This window comes from Colossoma macropomum, unplaced genomic scaffold (assembly GCF_904425465.1).
Source record: "Colossoma macropomum unplaced genomic scaffold, Colossoma_macropomum, whole genome shotgun sequence".
Lineage (NCBI taxonomy): Eukaryota > Metazoa > Chordata > Actinopteri > Characiformes > Serrasalmidae > Colossoma > Colossoma macropomum.
In genome coordinates this window covers 11020959-11038690 of record NW_023494806.1, presented here as the reverse complement: position 1 = coordinate 11038690, position 17732 = coordinate 11020959, and the positions used below count along the sequence as shown (strand labels likewise).

The 17732-nt window shown below is 36.7% G+C and overlaps 1 protein-coding gene across 2 annotated transcripts in view; it reads left to right on the top strand.

Annotated features, from left to right (window-relative positions):
• Positions 1–17706, top strand: part of c5 (complement component 5) — a 39190-nt gene extending 21484 nt beyond the window's left edge. For both annotated transcript variants that reach the window (XM_036598040.1, XM_036598039.1), the window contains 20 exons: positions 2223–2283; positions 2500–2589; positions 2760–2966; positions 4208–4286; positions 4413–4572; positions 6988–7086; positions 7180–7351; positions 7632–7837; positions 8570–8722; positions 8817–8879; positions 10526–10619; positions 10708–10747; positions 12257–12359; positions 12467–12541; positions 12638–12743; positions 14807–14890; positions 16704–16793; positions 16888–16971; positions 17065–17203; positions 17350–17706. In XM_036598040.1, coding sequence (XP_036453933.1) covers positions 2223–2283; positions 2500–2589; positions 2760–2966; positions 4208–4286; positions 4413–4572; positions 6988–7086; positions 7180–7351; positions 7632–7837; positions 8570–8722; positions 8817–8879; positions 10526–10619; positions 10708–10747; positions 12257–12359; positions 12467–12541; positions 12638–12743; positions 14807–14890; positions 16704–16793; positions 16888–16971; positions 17065–17203; positions 17350–17494 — 2250 coding nt within the window. In that variant the 3' untranslated portion in view covers positions 17495–17706. The remainder of the gene's footprint in view (positions 1–2222; positions 2284–2499; positions 2590–2759; positions 2967–4207; positions 4287–4412; positions 4573–6987; positions 7087–7179; positions 7352–7631; positions 7838–8569; positions 8723–8816; positions 8880–10525; positions 10620–10707; positions 10748–12256; positions 12360–12466; positions 12542–12637; positions 12744–14806; positions 14891–16703; positions 16794–16887; positions 16972–17064; positions 17204–17349) is intronic.
• The last annotated feature ends 26 nt before the right edge of the window (positions 17707–17732 follow it).

Below are 17732 nucleotides of genomic sequence, written 5' to 3'. Positions count from 1 at the left end.
ACCATTATAAAGAAATTTGAAATCCAGTTTCTCTACTATGCACCATTTTACATCAAAACACTCTGAGTGGCTTTGTTTATGATTTAGCAGCTGAATTATGCAGACGTTTTAAAAAATGGTTTTCCCCTTTAAGGCAGGTGATTACTTTAAATCTGATCTGCACTTGCACTCTTTTCTGATGCACTGAAAGAAATGATGCACTGAATCTGCTGAATTCAAATGTGTCAAATTTCAGTATGGCCACCACTATTAATTATGCTTCAGCTGTGCATTTCACTGTTACTTGTATATATGCACAACCCCGTTTCCAAAAAAGTTGAGAAGCTGTGCAAAATGTGAATAAAAATAGAATGCAATGATATTCAAATCATTCAAACCCTGTATTTACTTGAAAATAGTACAAAGACAACATTTCAAATGTTGGAACTGAGAAGTTATTTATTGTTTTTTTGAAAAATATATGCCCATTTTGAATTTGATGCCAGCAGCATGTTTCAAAAAAGTTGGGACAGGGGAATGTTTACTACTGTGTTGCATCACCTCTTCTTTTAACAACACTTTGCAAGTGTTCAGGAACTGAGGAGATCAACTGCTGTAGTTTTGCAAGTAAAATGTTTTCCAATTCTTGCTTGATATATGATTTCAGCTGCTCAACAGTTCAGGGTCTCCTTTGTCGTATTGTTCATTTCATAATGTGCCAAATGTTTTCAATGCATGTCTGATATAGAGCCATGCTGTTACAATACGTGCAGAATGTTTTTTTGACATTGTCTTGCTGAACTAAGAAAAAAGGGCTTCCTTGAAAAAGACGTTATCTGGATGGCAGCATATGTTGCTCCAAAATCTGAATATATCTTTCAGCATTAATGGCGCTTTCACAGATGTGCAGGTCTCCTTGGACCACAGGATGCTTTTCCTAATTGTCTCAGTCCATCTTAATTGAGTTTGGGCCCAGACAAGGTGGCAGCATTTTTTGCATATGGTTTCTTCTTTGCATGATATTGTTTTGCAGTGGAGAACTGAAGAACTGCAGTGAAGAACTGTGTTCACAGATGTTGTTTTTCAGAAGTGTTCCTGAGTCCATGCAGTGATTTCTACTACAGAATTGTCTGTTTTTAATGCAGTGTCTTCTGAGAGCCTGAAGATCACAGCCAGCCAATACTGGTTTACAGCCTTGTCTCTTGCATAGAGATTTCTCCAGATTCTCTGAATCTTGTAATGATATTATGTATCGTAGATGAGGTGAAGGAAGTTAATGTGCTGTGTTGTGTGTGTGTGTTTTGAAGTTGTATTTTAGGTTGCCTATTGTTGTCTTTCTCCTTATATGGTCATGTTGTCACACCTGTTACTTGTCCTATATACGCTGGGTCTAAACTTGGCATCAGTCCAGCTATAAAAGTGTGACAGTCCATTGTATAGGGGGGCTGGCTGGGTGTCTGGAACCTGCGCGCGCAACAAATAAACTTCACCTGTCCAGACAACAGATCGAGTCTCCCGGGTTTGGATTTTATCAGAGGAAATCACCAAGTTCTATGCTATTTTACATTGAGAAATGTTATTTTTCTACAAAATCTTTCACAGAGTGGTGAATCTCTCCACGTCTGGGCAGTCATGGGCTGGAGGTTAGGGAACCAGCCTTGTGACTGGAAGGTTGCTGATCCCCAGAGCCGACAGACTGAGGTGCCCTTGAGCAAGGCATCTAACCCCCAACTGCTCCCTGGGCGCCATGGATAGGGCTGCCCAACCTCCGGACAAGTGTGCTCACTGCCCCCTAGTTTGTGTTCACTAGTCCGTATGCACGGATGGGTTAGAATGCGGAGGTGAGGGAGGCGTTGTGGGATTAATAAGAGTCACTTAATCTTTACTTCTGAAAGACTCTCTCTGAAAGTCTCTCTGGGATGCTCTTTTTACACCCAATCATGTTACTAACCTGTTGCCAATTAACTAAATGAGTTGTGAGATGTTGCACCAGGTGCTTTTTAGCATTACACAACTTTACCAGTCATTTGTTGCCCCTGTCCCCACTTTTCTGAATTGTGTTGCTAGCATCAAATTCAAAATGGGCATATATTTTTCAAAGAACAATAAAATAGGGCTTAAAAGATTTGCACATCACCAGCGTTCTGTTTTTATTTACATTTTGCACAGTATCTCAATTTGTTTGAAAAGAAGGTTGTATATATAAACTCAATAGCAGTTTTAATGTTCTTGGCCTTTCACAGCCAGAGGGTGTTAGAAAGGAAATCTGGATTGGAGGTAGACTTGACCCACAAGGTGTCTATGGTAAGGACTTTTATACATCTATTTTATTTTGTTCTGACAACATTTAATTAACATATATATATATATATATATATATATATATATATATATATATATATATATATATATATGTTCTAGGGGAGTTGCTGTCCATCATTACTGATCCTATATATATATATATATATATATATATATATATCAAACATTAACATTATCTGGCTGCTTCTAAAAACACAGGAAAATCTGCAAATCGCGTTGAGCTCAGAAATTCCCTTCCTCCTAACCTTGTGCCCAAGTCAACTGTGGATCGCCTGCTAATAGTAAATGGTATGTTTGCTATATAAGTAATGTCTGCATTGAAGTATTATGTGGCGGCAAGTTCTGCTAATAGTTTAAGAGTTTATTTATACAATGCTCGTTTTCAATTAGTAGTGCAATTAGTAGTCAGAGTTGCGTTAGTATGAGCTGTACTTTTTTCATTGTGTCCTTCTGTTCAGGTGAGGTTTTGGGGGAGTTGCTGTCCATCATTACTGATCCAAAGGGGATAATGCAGCTGATTAACCTGCCCAGAGGCTCTGCGGAAGTGGAACTTCTGGGTCTTCTTCCCGTCTTCTATGTGTATGATTACTTGGAGCGGACCGAGCAGTGGGGGCAGCTAGGGACAGCTGTCAGTAGCATTGGTTTAAAGAGAAAGATAAAGGAAGGTATGACATGTTTTATACTAACTGGATTACATAAGCCTAGACTAGATTTAAATAGAATAGAACAACTTCATTCATTGAAGTTGGCACAAATTCACCTTCTACTGTATAAGTCAGCATTTCATAGTACTACAAACTGTGTAACATCATATACTAGTCCTAAATCAAGCTATGAAATAGACGACTGAAGTCGTGCATCATCCCTTATTAAGGACTCTGGATCTGAGCAGGATTTATCTATGGCATTTCGCAAAATCGCTGCTATCGTACCCTGTGGTGAACAAATACTTTCCAAACTCAATACGTTTTGTCCTAGATACATTTTTCTCTGAAGGTCACTGGATTCTCAGAATTACGAGGTTGTTAAGGAGACAAAATTGAACTTTGCTACATACGAGCTAACACTGCTGTGGACTGAATTAACATCATAAGATGGGTAACCTCACTAAAATACCTCAAACGAACTAGCAGGCTTTGTCAAGTAGTAGCAGTAGTAAAGTACATTTAGAATAGCTGGTGTTTTTATATAATAGTGCTGAAGTTTAACAGTAGACCTATTTTCACGCAACATCCGTTCTGTGCACAGGAGTAGTAGCTTGCTATTAGCATAGATGTAGCAAATTTCATGTTTCAATTCCTTGACATGGCCAATTGAAGACTAGAAACATTGTAAAATAATTTAAAAAACACATTTTCAACAGCACCAAAAAAATGCATCTGTAAATAATGCAGTAGTTTAAGAACAATGTACCTCAATAAGCAATTGCAAGGATTTTTCAGGTATTTCACTCTATGGTACATAATATTATTAAAAGATTCTGGGACAATCTGTGCACATCAAAGAGCAAGGCCAAAAAGCATAGTGGAATGGCTGTATTTTCAATCCCTCAGACAGCACTGCATTAAACACCACCATGCTTTTATGATGGATATCCCCACATGGGTCTCAGAAATACTTTGACCAATAAGCACTGTTTATCGCAGCAACCACAAATGCAAGCTTGCATGGCCGATTAATCAGTCCAGACCTAACAATTAAACTCCTGCCACCCAACCCCGCCCCTCTACTTCGTGTGTCCCTGCGAGCAGCGTAACAGGCGAACCAATGTTTCTGTGATTACACTGTTGCTACTGTCATAAACTGTAGTAATGCTGTAAGTGCAATGTATGAGGAAAATACTTTTTATATACAATCGAAAATGTATTTAAGTATGATGTATTTAAGTAGCTGGTGCTTCTCCTAGGTATCACCAGCATCATGTCATTTAAGTTAGAGCGGGAGCACGGTTTCAGTTTATGGAAGAACAAAGAACCCAGCACATGGTAAGTTCAAGCTTTTTTACTTATAGTTATCGACAGGGCTACTTCTGAACATGCGAAGGCCCTAAGCACCTAAAATGACACACATTTAACTGTAATTAAATGTATTGCACCTGAACCTTTGCCTAGGTTGACTGCTCTTGTGGTGAGAACTCTGGCTCAAGTGGACAAATATGTGACAGTGGATCACGATATACTGTCCAACACAATTCGCTGGCTGATCACACAGTGTCAGAATCCAGATGGCTCCTTCAGTGAGAAATCCAGCTACAAGCCAAAAAGACTCATGGTAAACTTGCCGAACTTTTTATACTTTTATTTGACAGCAGGTTTGTGAGAAAATCTAATTAAATTTTAATTTTTTTCCTGAGGTTCAATTATGAAGGTTGTATAGATTTACATACCTAAAGCAGGCATGCTAAATCTTACATGATCATTTTCTAACCTCTCTTCATTCTACAGAATTAAACAGGCTGTTTTTCTTACTGTGTCTCTAAAACTAATGTGTGTGTGTGTGTATACACCGATAAGCCAAAACATTGTGATCATAAATGAAGAAATAATGTTGATTATTTTGTAACAGTGGAGCATGTTATGGTCTGGGATATATTAGATGGTAAGTAAACAGTTCACATAGTCGACGTGCTGGATGCAGGGGAAACGGGCAGGCGTGAAGACCTGAGCGACTTTGACAAGGGCCAGATTGTTACGGCCAGACAACTGGAACATCTCCGAATCAACAAGGCCTGTGGGATCCTTTTGGTCAGCAATGGTGATTACCTACCAAAGGCTATCCTGTCTGTTTGAACTGACAGAAGGGCTTCTGAGGCACAAGTCACACAAATTTTTAATGATGGTTATGGGAAGACTGTGTTATAACATACAGTGCATAGCCCCATATATAGCAGGGTGCAATGTAACCACAGACTAGCCAGAGTGCCCATGCTAACCCTTGTCCTGCTTTGTTGAAAGCGCCTACAATAGGCATGCAAGAGTCAGAACTGGACCTTGGAGTAATGGAAGTAAGTCACCTGGTCCAATGAGTGCCGTTTTCATTTACATGTTCCATTTACATGGGGACGTGATGGCACCAGGATGCTCTGCGGGAAGAAGCCAAGCCGGTGAAGGGAGTGTGATGCTCTTCGCAGTGTTCTGCTGTGAAACCCTGGGTCCGGGCATTCATGTGGATATCAGTTTGACACATGCCATCTACCTAAACATCGTTACAGACCAGGTACACCCTTTCATGGCAATGGTAGTCCCAGAAGGCAGTGGCCTCTTTCAGCAGGATAATGTGCCTTGCAACACTGCACACCTTTGTTCAGGACTGGTTTGAAGAACATGCTCAAAAGTTTAAGGTGTGGACCTGGCCTCCAAATTCCCCAGGTCTTAATCTAATCAAGCATCTGCGGGATGTGCTGGAACACGTCTGGTCCAAGGCAGCCCCACTTTGCAAAGTAATGACTTAATGGATTTGCTTCTGATGATTTGGTGCCAGATACCACAGGGCACCTTCAGAGGTCTTGTAGAGTCCATGACCCAGTGGATAGGAGGACCAACAGCATATATACATGTTTTGGCTTGTCAGTATATATACACATTATATATATATATATATATATATATATATATATATATATATATATATATATATATATATATATATATATATATATATTTCAAACTGCACAGCTATGTATTGTAATATACTTACGTATTATATATGCACAAATACACTATATACAAACATGTACATTTAAATATGTATATATACATTAACATTATATGTCCAAAAGTATTCAAACATCTTTCTAATTACTGAATTCAGAGCTACCCATTGCTGACACAGGCATTCCAGTTGCACACAGTTTGTATAATCTCCACAGAAAAGAATTTCCAATAGAATGGGACACTCTGGAACAGCCACACATAAAGCTAAGGTCACCATGCCCAATGCTAAGCATCTCCTAGAGGGATATAAAGCCCCCCAGCACTGGGCTATGGTGCAGTGGAACTGTGTTCTGTGGAGTGACTGAAACGCCATTCAGTACCTTTGATGAGTTGTAGTGCCGTTTGTGAAAATATCAACATCAATACCTGACCTCACTAATCCTCTTGTGGCTGAATGCAATCAAATCCTCACAGCAATGTTCCAACTTCTAGTATGAAGCCTTCACAGACGAGTAGAGACTGTTAGGTTTAGAAATTAGGTTAAATTAGTTAAAATTAGGTTAGATAAATATGTCAACACATCTCCTACAGTAAACAAACTTAAATTGTCTGCAAATTTTAGAGCACTTACTTGCTGAATATAACATAGTAGAAAAAACAGAAGTGTGTAGAGAAAGTGCTAACTTACATTCAAACACAACATAACGTAATGTCAACAGTGGCACCCAAACGTTAATGTATAGACAGAGGTTTTGAAACTTTTCCATTGTAAACATATTACATTAAAGTCTGATATTTAAAAAAAGTGTGTGAAAAATCAGTTTGGGCCCTTTAATTAAACAATGTTTGATAATCAATTAGTTACACCTTGAGTTGATACTCTAAAGAGGTAGTTATTCTACCATTTAGTAAAAAACAAAAGCCTGGATTCACACCACCTACTACCTCTCTAAGACAACAGAATACCTCTTTAGAGTATCATGACTATGGATGAGACATATTGAAGTCATTCGTGTTTTCTTGTATTTCACAGGGTGCGGGAGCAGATGTCACAGAGCGAACGGTCTATCTCACATCATTTGTGGTAATTGGGATCAAAAATGCCTTAACAGTCCCCAAGTCCAATTTACAGGTAAGAACAGAACATTATGATAAAATCTTAATATAGAATACTGTAGTTTAGTCATTTTTTTTCACAGTGAGGTAACAAGATGTGTCTCTGCAGATATATCAAGATGCACTGGAGAGGGCTGTGCAGTACTTGTCTTTACAAGTGCCAAAACTGAAAAGTTTATATGTGAGAGCCATAGCAGCATATGCCATGACACTTATCGACCTCAACAGCTGGCACGCAGTAAACCTGTACGAGAAACTTAAGAAAGAATCTCAAATTAAAGGTGAAAGGTTATGATTTTTACAGTCATTCAAAGCTCACAACACTTGAATATACTTGTATATAAAAATTGGTAGGCTTCTTACACTATTACAATAACATTGTATTTCATACAGGCTACTACAATAAAATACTCCTTTGCACTAATTGTATCACATATAATTAATCTCTGGATATGTCCAGTGTAATTCTTCTGCATTGTTGGGGCCCAGATATCACTGCATGGTAACAACTCTTGTAATATCCAGAGATTTAATAGCTATTGGTTTGCTTTGTGAGTTTAGGAAGCCCAGTTATTGTTCGCTTCTGGCAAGAAAAAGATGCCCCTCAGGATCCACTAAAGCCAAACAAGGCCACAGCATTGACAGTAGAGACCACTGTCTACATCCTGCTCAGCACCTTGCTTCGAGGAGACATAACATACGCTAAGCCTATTGTTAACTGGCTGACCCAGGATCAGCGCTATGGAGGAGGCTTCTTTTCAACCCAGGTATTCAGCCACAGTGAACTTATTTAAAGGGTCCATATCCCACATTTTTGATGTATTTTATTTTTTGCTTGAGGTCCACTTGTGACGTTTATGCAAGGAGAATTGTTTGTGATGGTGGTGGTGATAGAAAACAAGCATACAAAAGGTTTAATGCCTCTAAAAGTTACTTCACAGAAAGCTTTTACATGACATGGTTCCGAATTTGCTGCCAGATGGCTAAAATATTGCTTTATAATAATTCTGACATAAGCTTTTGGCCTAAAATCCATTTATGGTGGAGAGGTACATGCACGGCATTGGTAAGGCACACTAGTCCCCAAAAAAACATATTTCTTCAGATTTACCACTATTTTACATCATCACATTACATCTGGTTCTTATCACCACTGCTGTAAAGAAATTGGAGTTGGTTATTTTCTCTACAATTAACCATTTTGCACCAAACCACTCTGAATGATTATATTTCTTTATACATGAATTATTAAATTATAATATTTTGCAAAACCAGTGAAATTCCCCTTTATAGAGGATGATATATGTAAATTATTTGTGTTGTGACAGGCTGCCCTGTACTGTACTCACTTAAACCTGGTATATTTGCGGTTATTATTTGTCTCTGTCTAAACAACAGAAAACAAACATTATTTATGAAGCCACTGCATGTGTACTAAGACTTCATAATCTTTAGCAATTCTAAAATCTGTTACTCTAATCTGTTGCTCTATTTTCTAGGATGCTATTCTAACACTAGAGGCTGTGACCAAGTACAGAATCTTAGCTCAAAAAGCCTTTCTGCAAATGGAGGTCGATGTGTCCTACAGAAGTAAAGGCACAATCGGCCATATTAGTTTGTCCCAGAGTAAGCCTGTGGGGAAACCTATAGAGGTAAGATTGCTCCTTTTTCCAATTCAGTAACAGCTGAAAGTTTTTAGTTTGTGTATTTGCTATTAAAACAGCTGTTTTATGTTACTTTGAAAAGGTGGCCTATGCTGATGATGTCATACTGAAAACAGCGTTCAGTTCTGGGGTGTCATTTGCTAATGTAAGTGCATGTCATGCAAATATAACCTAAATGTCTTTTAATATGTACACTCCTAAAAACACATGCCAAAAGGGCCTTTGAGCAATGCCAAACTTTTTTTCTTCGGGGGCCAAAGTGAATATTTCTGGTGGAAAGAGGGCCAAAAGGACAATCTGAATCATTTTACCAAATTTGGATTTTTAATTGACTTGGATTTTAGACTAAAATCCTTTTGCTTGGGATGACCATATTCCTTAATTATTTTGATTTTATAAAAATAAATGATTGAATATTCCATTTTGTCACTACCAAAACAATCATAACACTACCAACTTTCAATAGTGACAATTTTAGCTAATTTTGAGCATAACTAAAAATGCCAGCCAGTACATGACCAGCAAACACCTCTTTAAACTGTTGTAGACATGTAAGATCACAATAGTTTTCATTAAAACAAAATAAGTTTACTTAAGTGCAGAAAATATGTGTTTTGGTAGTGACCTTTCTTAAGGTTACACACTGATTTTCAGACTTTGGGACATATTTACTTAAAGAAATGGGATCTAACAGCTCCCCATGTGGTCATGAGGGACAGGGATGTAGTCTTACTTCCTTCTCTAAAATGCAGGGTGTGGCTAAAATAAGGTTCCTCCTGTGGAAAACTCTTTGTTTCTGTAGTGACATGAAAATGTGGCACAGCATTTTTTGAATAAAGCTCATGATGATTCTAAATCTTTCAACTTCACTTTAAAGGAAATTAAAAAAAAAAAAAACTTTTTAAAGTTTAAGGCTATTTTAAGGACACTTTAAAGAAAGTATTTTTGAAAATATTTTTTTTTCCACTGTGAGACCAGTAACTAATTTGGTAGAATGGTCCATATACACATAATAAAGGTAGGTAAGTTAAATGAGTATTTTTATAATATTACACTATATGTTGTTGCTAAAATACTTTAAAAAATTTGATTTCAAAAATAAAAATAAGAACCTAATAATTCATGTGAAGTATAAAAATATGTTTGTTCTCTTATTGGGTGAGGGTGGCATTAGGGTCACTTTCTGGCAGACCAAATCAAATGTCCTCTTGGGCCAACATTGCTCTGGGGGCTACATTTTTGCCAGCCCTGCCATAGAAAAACCACCTTTGGTTCCCTAAAGACACTTTCAAGACACACTCCAACATTTTTCAATCTAATTCATATTAGCTTGATCTGTAGTTAAATCAATAACCTCAGACACTAAATTAGATCCCTGTACTTAGTAAAAGAACAGAACAAACATCGACTCAAAATATTAGAGAAACTAATGAGCAGAGGTTTTGAGTCAATGAGTTTTCTATTCTTTTACTAAGTACAGGCAAAAGTGTCCAAATTACTGTCACTGTCTACTGTCTTGGTGGCCATACACTGCAGATGTGGCAAATAAAGATTTGGTTGGAAACACTGGAACGTCCCATTAAAGAATCATTCATTTTTAGTAGATGTTGAATGGCACTGTTCCAAAGAACCCCTTGGACACCTTCATGTGTAAGAGTGTTACTTAAAAGGTCTCTTTTAGGCAACATGTTGCTTTTATAGATTCAGTAAATCACAAACACACAGTTCAGTCAGTAAAAATACTTATCAAAACCACTGTATGAACACTAGGTTATGCTTTTCCTTTCACAGTTAAGAACAGTGTACTATGAAACCATACAGAAAGATGAAAACTGTCACTTTGACCTATCCATAGATGTTCACCCCCGTGACCCAGCTGCCGATGGTAGGTTTATATGTGTCATACAATCAGACAGGTTTTCTTTTTATAAATGAATGTAGTTTAATGTAAAGATGGACTTCTGTTTGATCAGAACCTATGAAGCGGTCACCACGGATTGTTGCCTGTGCAAAGTGAGTTCTCAATTCAAATCACTTCTTTAGCAGTTTATAGTTAATGTTGTTTTATTAATCTGAGTAAGAATACAAAAATTAAAAGGACTTTATTGTGGAAATAATTTTTGCTTGTTGTTTTTAAATATGACTTTGATGTAGTAAGTTAACACTGCTAAAGCTTCAAAACACACACTTCACTCCATAGTCCAAACTGTCCATATAATGAACCAAACTGCTGTTCATTGTTTCTGTGAAGTCACAAAAAAAAATAACAACACATATGGGTCATTCTCCATTTCGAGCAGGAATTCAGGTGGATACATTTTTAAAAAAAATCTATTTCTTTCATCCTAAAACTAAATATTCTTAATATGTCCATTAACATCTCATATTATCATATATGCAAAAAGGAGAGCTTAATTCCAAACATATTTTACAGTCACTGGTGTTATATGAATATGGTGTAACACCAGTGACTGTGACACCAGTGACATTCTGGTTAAAACTGAGGATTTTGTAAAATGGCTGACTCATTGGTGGTCAGGTGACCTTGTGCAACTATTTAAAATCAGTAACAAAAATTATATGTGGTATTTTTTGACAAAATTTTAATTATTCAGCCATTAAAGCACATAACACCTGTGACACACAGACGTTACATGCTGCTGATAAACAAAATTGTTAATAAATTCATTAAATATAATAAGTGTCAACTTGCCTTTTGATGCCTTGAGATGCTTCCTCTGATGAGCCTTGACCCAAAGAAGCAGACCTGAAAATACTGTTAAAATGTAAAATAAGAGTCCTCATAACACTAGCGACCGAAATCTCCATTTTTTAAAAATAAAATACATACTTTTTAAGCAGTATAACGTTGATGATATAAAAAGTAAACATGAATCTGTTTTATACAAATTACTAAGTTAAACCTCTTAAAAATATTGTTTCATATTAAAAATTATTTCTCAAATGTTGAAAATTGTGAAAATTGGTTTTGATGAGCTGTTTTACAGATGCAGAACAACTATGAAACAGGATAAAAAAGAAAAATCAGAGAAATCATAAGGGAAAAGTATTATTTAATCTTAGGTCAACAGTGTAAATGTACCTACTGACTTTTGGAGCTGTGGCTAATATTTTAAGCATCTTTTTAAGCCCTGCAACCTTTGTGACATGGTTTCCCACTCCAAATGGAGAATGACCCATTTACATATATCCACCAGTTCAGCCTACAGCAACATGGCTCCACACATTCACATTGTTCACATTCACAAGTTATAAAGAGTGTTTCAGATTGGACTGCTTTTTGAATGAGGCACAATACAGAACAGCCAATCAGAACTGAGCTCATTTACATATAACAGTGTTAAAGACAAAGTATGTTTAATGCTAATGGAAAAAAAGAGGGTAGAAATAATAATGTAAAAAACAAATTAGGACTGTTTCCAGTACATAAAACCACTATAAATAACCATTATAAATGGATAATTACAAATTGACAGATTGTACTTTTCTTTTATCTCACAGATATAAGCCACATGAAAACGAGGTTGAGCTAGAGGCAGGACACACAGTAATGGAAATAAATCTGCCCACTGGTGTGAGTCCAGTCCTAGAAGATCTAAAAAGGGTAAGAAACTCCCCTCAGTGTTTGTGTTTGATGTTGCTGATGCCCAGAGATATTCAGCATTTAAGATAACGAAAAAAACTTTCTCTTTACCTCTTTACACTTTCCAGTTTAGGGATGGACTTGAGAGTCGTATCTCTGACTATGAAATAAATGGGAACGTACTTGTTCTCCAGATGGATTCAGTATGTAACTGCATTTTTTTTCATTAATAATAAAGATAACATTGCCCATCAGTACTGATATGTAAAATTCTCAAGCGCTTCTTGTTTGTCTTCTAGATACCCTCAGACGAGTTCTACTGTGTGGGCTTCCGAATTCAAGAGGTGTTTCAAACTGGCATGAACAGTGCCTCCCTGTTCAAAGTGTACGAGTATCATGATCCAGGTAAAGTGTCTCCAAAAAGCTTGCACTGGTTCTTTCTGACAACGAGTTTTGTTCATAATAGAAGTATAACAGTTAACAGATTTCTAGGTTCCATGTGTTTTTTGATATTTTGTGTTTAAAAATGTATTGATTGTACAGAACTTTAACTGTACACTACATTGACTGGTTTGGCTCAAAGTATTACAACTTTTATTTTACAATAAAACACTTTAAAGCAGCAAACTTGTGTGTAAAAAGTGATCTTATAAAATAGTGCCACTTAAGCTATAAATAATCCAAAAATCCTAACTGCCAACTAAATATCAATACACCACAAACCACAAGTTAAATATAGGCAAAACCTATGCTGAATCTGACAGTAAAGCAGTAGAGCAGTAAAGAACCTATATTCTACAATTTTGTTGTATTTTATTATCTTTTCCCCTCAACACCATTTATAATATTTGTGAGGTTTTGCGTGCCAAAAACAGCCATAATTAATTTTTACATGACTATTTTCCAGCCTCTCTTTTAGGGAGAGGAATTTGTGCCAAATTGAAAACCACTACAGTGGAAAATCATGAAATGCCATTACTTTTTCATAGTGACATACAAAATACGTGAAAAGCATTGTTGTTATTGCATTGTTTTCACATTGATTGCCCTCTTTACCGAAGAACAATGCATGAGGATTTGCATTTTGAAAACAAAATGCTGAATTCATGTCAGAACTGAATGCAATCTCTTTAAAATGTAATGAGGGCACAGCTATATTGCTTTCCACTGTACTTTAACAGAATTTCCTCACTGAGGTGCAATAATAACAGTGAGAACAGTGAAATACAACATATACAACATTACTTTTTCATAGGTGACATGTGAAATATGTGCCAAAATGAAAAGTAAAACCTCAATTACAATGTTTTCACATTGCCCGACCTCTGTTTTGGACTTCAAATGTATTTGCCTAATTGAAATGCAACCAAAACAGTGAAATGCAATGCACACACAAGATCGCATTTAAAAAGTAACATGGAAAATGTGCCAAATGAAAAGTAAAAGATCCATTATACTGATTTAATGTTGTTTTAAGTACTGCAAGGTGCAAAATAAAGCAATATAGTTATGCCTTAATTACATTTCAAGATGCAGTGTAATAAATTCTGACGAATCCAGCATTTTGTTTTTAAAATACAAATCCTCATGCACTGTTTTTCAGTAAAGAGGTCAAACGACATGAAAACAATGAGATTTTGTTTTTCATTTTGGCACAAATTCTGCATGTAACTATGGAAAAGTACTGTTAAGCCTCCATTGCATTTCACATTTTGTCCACTGTAATGACTGCTTTTCAGTTCTGATTCCTCTCCATACTCTTCATCCTTTAGAATAAAACAGTATTGTGACGTCAGCAGACAGTAAGACACAGGGGTGGCCATGATCCGCTGCGAGAAGTGCTCTTTAGTAAACACACCAACAAAAAGACACATACAAAACGTCAACCCCATGAGGGAGATCACCTGTAGCTACACAGCTCTCCCTGACAGTGACCCCCCTACACAAAACACCCACACAATGACCCCATTTCCCAACACAGATTGACACATTACCACACATAACCTAAACTAACAACAACCAATACTAAACAACACAATAAGTCCCTTTGTCTGAAGGCGCGCATACCATGAGCCTTTGCATGTGGCCAGCTGCATAACCACACCTTCAGAATCTCTTGGCGCCAGCGCAAGCCAGTAGCCGGTCGCTAGAGTCGGTTCTTTTACTGCACCTTTATGACCAGTGGATGTGGATGAGCTCTGCTATTACGGGCTGCCCTATTTGTGCCTGACATACAAACTGACATAGTTAACACCTAAAATAATTTGGGCATTTCAGTGCCATTGTCTTGGAATGTCCGATGATGTTACCCAAAATAATTACCCAGTACTAAATACCCAGAACTTACGGGACTGTAAAAGTAACCAAAGAGTGTTATCAAAATTGTTCCACTCTGTCCATACTAATTAAATAAATAACATATGCTGTATGCTGCATTATAATAATGCTCTTTACTTGCTTTTCTACAGACAACCAATGTTCGAAGTTCTACTACACACAGAGCCGCAGACTTCTCCGTCTCTGCAGCGGTACACAATGCCAGTGCATGGCAGGTAACCCTTACTGTTTCAAACTTTTCCTTTGATGCTGACTTTGAACCAGTGATTGTGACCTTCATCAGTTTCAGCTTCAAGACAAACATCAAAAGTAATCTTGTGTAGCAACATTGACTAACACATCACAAACTAACACATGGCCATAATACAAAATTCAATGTATTTTATTGTATATGACTGTCACTGTTGATAATATTGGTAACTGAGAAATGTATCGATTATTTCCAAGATTAATTGATTCATCCGTTTTTTAAAAGCCAATTAAAAAAAATGGGATTATATGAGCAACAGCAAACTTATGCATAGCTTTACAAAGATTCTAAAATATTTTACTGGAAAGTAGATCAACTAAAATATATTTTAAAAGATTTGTATATAAATAATACGCTAAATGGCCAAACGTATGTGTATGTGAATTGTTGAGATCAGGGGTTTCAGCCCCATGCATTGCTAACAGGTGTATAAAATCAAGCACATAGCAATGCAATCTCCAAAGACAAACAGTGCCAGTAGAATGGGTTGTACTGAAGAGCTCTGTGACACAGAAATGCAAAATATTCCGACTATTCGAATATCTAACAAAAGGGAAACAGGAAACCTGTGACACTGTGCAGGATGCTTTCCATTTTAGAAAAGCAAAAGGTGAACGGAGAGTTTCTCTGCCTCATTCAGGAGCTAGCACCTTCAGGAACTCTCTCACTCACAGCTCGGAAATCAGTAAGATGTTGGAGATGAAATCTGATTGCTGTGTGGTATGAAATATGCAAATCTGCTCATTACATGGCAACAAATTACTGTTTATTAAGTCGTCTGCATTTTGTTTTGCACAGTAGTCTGTCCATATTGCTATTAAGCATTTGTCATGTTCCTCATGTTCTTCTGATCCTCAACCATGTGCTCACAGACACAGATCACATGCCCGGTGACGTACTGCATGGGGAAGAGTTTTGGTTGTACTGGGAGGGGTTTTGGTTGTCAAATGTGTCTTAGAGAGACAGATGCGTTTACACTGCTATAACATGTGACTCAATTGCATCTCAAACCACCTCCTGAAGTGGTTTGAGCAATAGGATTAGCATCTGATTTAAATATGTCTTGGGTGCGTTTATACTTGCATTTATATGTGGCTTGGCCTCATCCAGATATAATCTTGATACTCAAGACGCATTACAATGACCAGGTGTAAACGGGGTCTCAGGTATCTCTAGTTTGAGCTGCTTTTAGAGCTTCTAATCATTCTAATCATTCCAATAATCTAATTAATCATTCATCATTTTAGTTACCTCCATGCCAACACCAGAGACAACAGTGATTGTTCAGCATTTCCTGTCTCTGGCGAAAGTTCGCAAAAATCGAAGAGGGTGAATAAATTAATGACGCATTTTCATTGTCTGAAAAATCGAGTCTGGTGTACAAGATACCATATATATATACATGCTCTCATTAACTTAATGCCATCCAAATAAAGTGCACGAATAAGTCACATTTGGTGTATAAAACCCTTTGCTGTAATAAAGACCAGTAGGAGAATTTTAAATAGTTGTTATCATCAAATTGTGAACTAATCACTGCCAATTCATCAAAAAAGTCAATTTAATTGATGATTTTTTTTTTACACCAAGTAGTCATATCAACTCTAATGCATCTCTATCTGTATAGGTCAACACTATACATTGGAGAAATTTAGGTGGCAGTTGGAAATTGGTGACAGCTAACACCGTGGTCATTTTAATGTTGAAAAGATAATTTAACAAACTGTTTATTGTTAGTGCACTGATGTGAATTATTCTTGAACTGCTCTCTTCTGTAGCGGAATGCTGTAAGTTCAAAGCCAGCATTGATGATAAGATTACTGCTAAACAGAAAAAAGAGGACGTGTGCAGAGACAGCATAAAATATGGTAAATAACAACATACATAGTACATAATATATAATTCTATATAATTTAAATTTATTTGTCATTAAAGACATTCATGTTTTGAAATTTCCCTCAGCTTTTAAGGTGAAAATTACATCAACTACAGCCGAAGGAGATTTTCTGACATACAATGCAAATGTGGAGCAAACACTTAAAAAAGGTAGCTACAGTGTTTTACTCCATCTTCTGGAAAATACAGTACCTTGCTGAAAATTATCCTTATCTAATTTCCTACTCATATTCTCTGCCACAGGATCAGAGGACATTAAAAAAGACTCAGAGATCGGCTTTGTGAAGAAGGCAACTTGCAGTTCGACAAATCTGGAGATTGGAAAGCAGTACCTGATTATGGGTGCGGAGATCATGCAGCTTCGAGTGAACCGCAGTTACAAGTGAGTTTATCAACTTTACATAATTTCTTCTAGCACAAAATAATTCAAACTAACTAATCCAAAGATAATGGCCATAGGCATTATTCATACATTAGATATAGATATAGAAATAATTACATTTTGTTCTTGTAACCATGTTTTATCAGGTATAAGTTTCCTTTGGACTCCCAAGCTTCAGTGGAGTGGTGGCCAACTGACTTTGACTGCCTGGATAGCCGTTGCAGAGATTATGTCAACGTTTTAAATGACTTTGAATTTGATTTCACTTTTGAAGGTTGTAATGGCACCTAGATAGCTTCACTCTATAGATCTGCTTAATTCCATATTTACTATATTAATGCTGTAATTTCTGGAAGGAGATATGTTTAAAATATGTACATTTTCCTCTTTCTAGCAGAGTGGTTAGGTATCCCTGATGTTTTTGAACAGCATATGATAAAATACTACTACATCTGAAATTGTAGTTTACATAAAATGTTGCATAATAAAAGTCTTGATTCATTTGTCTGTGTCTTTCTTGCCAATTTAT